We start from the raw sequence: 4,337 nt of genomic DNA on the forward strand, positions 1-4,337 counted from the left end.
AAGTTCTTTGTAAATCATAGGCACTTTAGAATTCAGGTGCAGTATAATTTTGGCAGGGACTTCTACAGTTTTACCACACCCAGCCTACCAATAGTTGAAAGTTAAAATTTCACATGACGTGCAGTTTTGGCACCCAACACATGTTTTACCACCTTGCTATTTTGCTGTTCAAATCTCACATTTTAGACATACCCAAGAGGTAACCGGTATAAAAAATAAAACTTAGCCTAATTTTTCATTTTACTCTTTATTAATCCACATTTTAGATTCTGATTTGAATTTCTTTTCGTTGATAAAAATAAAAATAATTTAGCAAAAATTATTTAAATAATGTGATTGATCTAGATATAATCTAGATCTATCTGAATTTCAGCAATTCGACTTGAGTATGAGTTGTTTATTCATTAGCCTATTTCAATTTATTTGAAATATATAAATACCCTGCTCAATCCAATTTACAGCCGAGTAGAATATGACTTACTGCTACCTTCGTATGTCAACTGTTTTTGTTTTTTAATAATACAAAAAGTTAATTATTCTTTCTCTATTTTTTATCTTACTTTTAGCTTATCAACCATGAAACTTCACCTTTGAAACCATTACAACCTAGCACAGAAAGTACTGATTTAAAGATTCATAGGCCTACAGACTTACTTAGCGCTGATGGCCCTGATTGTAATTATGAAATCACTGAAGACGACAAAGTTGGTAACAATATTTCTCTTGTAGAAGTAGCAGTGCCAAGGTCAGCACCCGCAAATGTTGAAGGCCATCAGGTTGCAAATCACAATAGTCGAAAAAGGAAGTTTAAAGAAAATAGGTTTGTAAAATTTGTAACATTTTCTTCAAAGTAAATAAATCATAAATATGATCATATACATTTATTTTTCATCCTGTCGTTTGCTTTTTCTGTCGAAACTATGGTAAATTTTTGTATTGAAAATTAGGGGGATTTTTTACACATGTGCTGATAATAGAATGTTCTATAAAAAGTGGTGTTAACTGTTAGTTAACTAAAGTACACACATGGCTTGCTAATGTCAATGCTAACTCTAGCTCTACCTTACGCATAATCCTAATTTCAAACCATAAAACTATTCGAGATTACAATACTACTAACAACCGAAAATTGAAATGCACATTGTCAACCACTTATTTTTTTTGTGTAGTTAACTGAATATCAGTCTAAATCCTAACTTTACAATTGCAGTGAGAAGTTGCAGCTTCCAGATTCTATTCATTCTATGTTTCAAGGTCAGCATAAAAGATGGATAGACAACCCAACAGACCACAACAACAGAATTAGATCATTTCCCCACATGGAGGGCAACTGGGCAACTCATATATTTATACCAGGTTTTGTGACATTAGCATTCAATTAAAAAAAAAATTAACATTTATGTTTGATTTCATTATATTTAGTGAGCCATTCAGTTTATTTACTTTTAATGGTTAATAGTTATGTTCTAATTAATTTCTAATACGTTTTATTAAACCGGTAAAATTTGGATTGAGTCACATTTCTGAGCGTGTATATTTTCAATTTTTTTTCAGTTGACAAAGACGAGAGGTTTATTCAGTTTGTGACTGATGTCATCCAACTCTTTAAGCCATTAGAAATAGAAACTTTTCCTGAATTTCATGTCAGCTTATCAAGAACTGTAACTATCAGGCACCATTGGATTGAACCTTTAGTTGATTCTCTTCGAGAAAATCTTAAAGCTTTAAAAAGGTGAATTACAAAATTGGTCTATCAAAAGGTTAAAACTGATGTAGATTTAAAGTATGATTACATTTAGTCCATGTTTTCTTTTGTGAACTTTAAACGAACACTACTCTGACCAGACAATCTAAAAGCAATAAATTCCATTTACTTTTATCAGCACATTTCTCACTACCCCTATTCTAAAGGAAGCGGAACTATTCTTTTAAATAAACAAACTTGTATTGGGTGAGTCTTTTAAAAAATGTGCAATAAATAAACTTTTATTAACAAAAAACATACTTTTTAAAACAAAAGTAAAACCAATTTGAATAAAACATAAAGGAGTTCTTTATTTCTTAGGTTTTTAAAAAAGGGAATTCAGGATAAACTTATCTAATCCTAATGGCAGTAGCAAAGTAGAGCACTTATACTAACTGGTATTATAGTTTAGGATCAACCAACACTTATGCACCTTCCTTTATTTATAAAAGTAAATACTATCACAATTTGTATATTAATAAAAAGCTATTAAATTTAAAAGAGCTGAATTTGACAACATTGTAAGCTAACTTGTAGACATCTGGAGTTTATTGAGTAATGTCGGTTTACTGACAATTTCAATTCCTGCTGGCAATGCATTACGTCATGCATAGGCTTCACAATTTCACACCTAATTTATGCCTTTTTATTCTGACAATAAGGTATGCAGAAGTCTTGTAATGATTAAAATATCCTATTTTAATACTGTTATTTTGCTGGCTCAACTGTCAGTTCTATGTTTTTATTATTGAAGATTCGAAATTCAGCTTTATCTATAGTTAGTACTGCGAACGTTGAAGATTTTAAAATGATATTTTAAAGCTTCAAAACTTATTGAGCTCATTTCATTTTTTCTTTTACATTTCCAGTTGTATCTGTGATTTGACAGAAATCAAGCTATATACAAATGATGAGAAAACAAGGTAGGTAACTGCATTTTAAAAAAAATCATTGTATTTTATCAATAAGGGGGATAAATGGTTTATTTTTGTAATTAAACTGCAAACCTATGCACACAAGTTAAGTCTGAGAAATAATGAAATATTTGTGTTTTTTTTTAATTTACAGAACTTTTGTGTGTATAGAACTTTCACAGGATGAGCATGATCTGCTTGAATATGTAAAAGCTGTGGACAAATGCTTTGCTGAGTTTAAGCTTCCACCTTATTATTCAGTAAGAATTTTCTTTTGGATTACTAAAAAAATATAGTTGTATACACTCTTTGTCAAAATAGTGTAAATGAAAACAATTTAATTAACTCAAAGTTTATCCCATTTTAGTTATGTTGCATGTATGTTTTGCTCAATTGTAATTTGTATTTAATTTTTTTTAAAATTCTGAATTATACATACCCATAGTATTGTTCTTAATATTATTAACATAGCTTGATTATAAGCTGCTTTATCAAAGCAAAGCTTTTATTTGTTTTTAATATGTATCCTGTATTGTTATTTTTATCATTGTTTTCTGGCCTCAGAACCCCTCATTTCACATCAGTATTGGCTGGTGTTTAGGAGATGTGGTTGATCAAGTCACAGAGGCACAACTTTTAAAAGCAAAGGTAACCTTTCTTTTCTGCGGAACTATAAAAACAAGCAGAAAATAAAACCCATAATAGATTACTTATTAAAAATTATAATGAAACATGCCGATGATTATTAAAATAAATCATAAAATAGAAAAGGCTGCAAATACTAGCCTTGAAATTTTACTTAGTTGTGTTTCTACTTAAATATTTTATTTTAAACCTGTAATTATTTTTTATGATACAGTGTATTTAATTAGCTGTATTTAGTGTACTTTGTTTAAATCACTAATCAGCATTAAAATGGTTTTTTTATGTTGCTTAGAATGGTGTAAATATCAAAACATCCTCCTTATACATGTGGATTCTTTAATTACCCCAAATGTTACTAATTTGTATACTTCATATAAATGTTTACAATAAACATCTATGTTTACAGGAAATGCTTGGAGAGTTTATGGCTGCAAACCCTGAATTAAGCATCGTATTGGCACAACAGATCTGGTGTCAAGCAGGGAACAAATCATTTGTTATATCACTGAGCGATGCTAATAGATGAGTTTAACAAAACAAGCCTAATGAGCGCAATAGATGAAGTGCAAAGTCAGGAATAAACAACTTGGTGTAGTTGTAAAAAAGAGATAAATATGACAAGAGATATCCCTTACTGCAGTGATTTTCTTTTCTGGAAATCTTGGGTGTAGAAGGAATGAGCTATTCTGTCACTGAATATCCCGTAATATAGCAACCACTTGAGGTTTTGTATCCTAGTACGATAAGCTGATTTAAAATTGTCATTATGCAAAGTTACACACATTCTTATGAATTAACTTGTTGCACATGTAATGTGATTTACAGTACTCCAAGGGAATTTATATTACATCTATTGTACGTTTTTGTTACTTTACTGTGTTAAGTCAGATTTCGTGACTCTTAGTGGAAGATCAAATAAGTCCAGCTATTATGCCAACTAAAGAATAAACCTTTGTTATTTTTTGTATATTCTAATTGTTACTAAACTCAGCTTTAGCTGTCTTTATTTCATCTTATATTATTAATTATTGTTT

General features: G+C 29.9%; 1 protein-coding gene across 1 annotated transcript; it reads left to right on the forward strand.

Moving 5' to 3' along the window:
* Positions 1–566: 566 nt before the first annotated feature.
* Positions 567–4,067, forward strand: LOC131957438 (U6 snRNA phosphodiesterase 1; the record flags this gene model as incomplete). The annotated part of the gene is made up of 7 exons (XM_059322243.1): positions 567–820; positions 1,211–1,356; positions 1,555–1,732; positions 2,614–2,667; positions 2,813–2,918; positions 3,223–3,306; positions 3,710–4,067. Coding segments are annotated over 7 exons (942 nt in total), but the record flags the coding sequence as incomplete, so codon positions are not given.
* Positions 4,068–4,337: the final 270 nt, after the last annotated feature.

This window comes from Physella acuta, unplaced genomic scaffold, assembly GCF_028476545.2.
Source record: "Physella acuta isolate Inbredline_101_S28 unplaced genomic scaffold, ASM2847654v3 ptg001244l, whole genome shotgun sequence".
In the NCBI taxonomy this organism is placed as follows: domain Eukaryota; kingdom Metazoa; phylum Mollusca; class Gastropoda; family Physidae; genus Physella; species Physella acuta.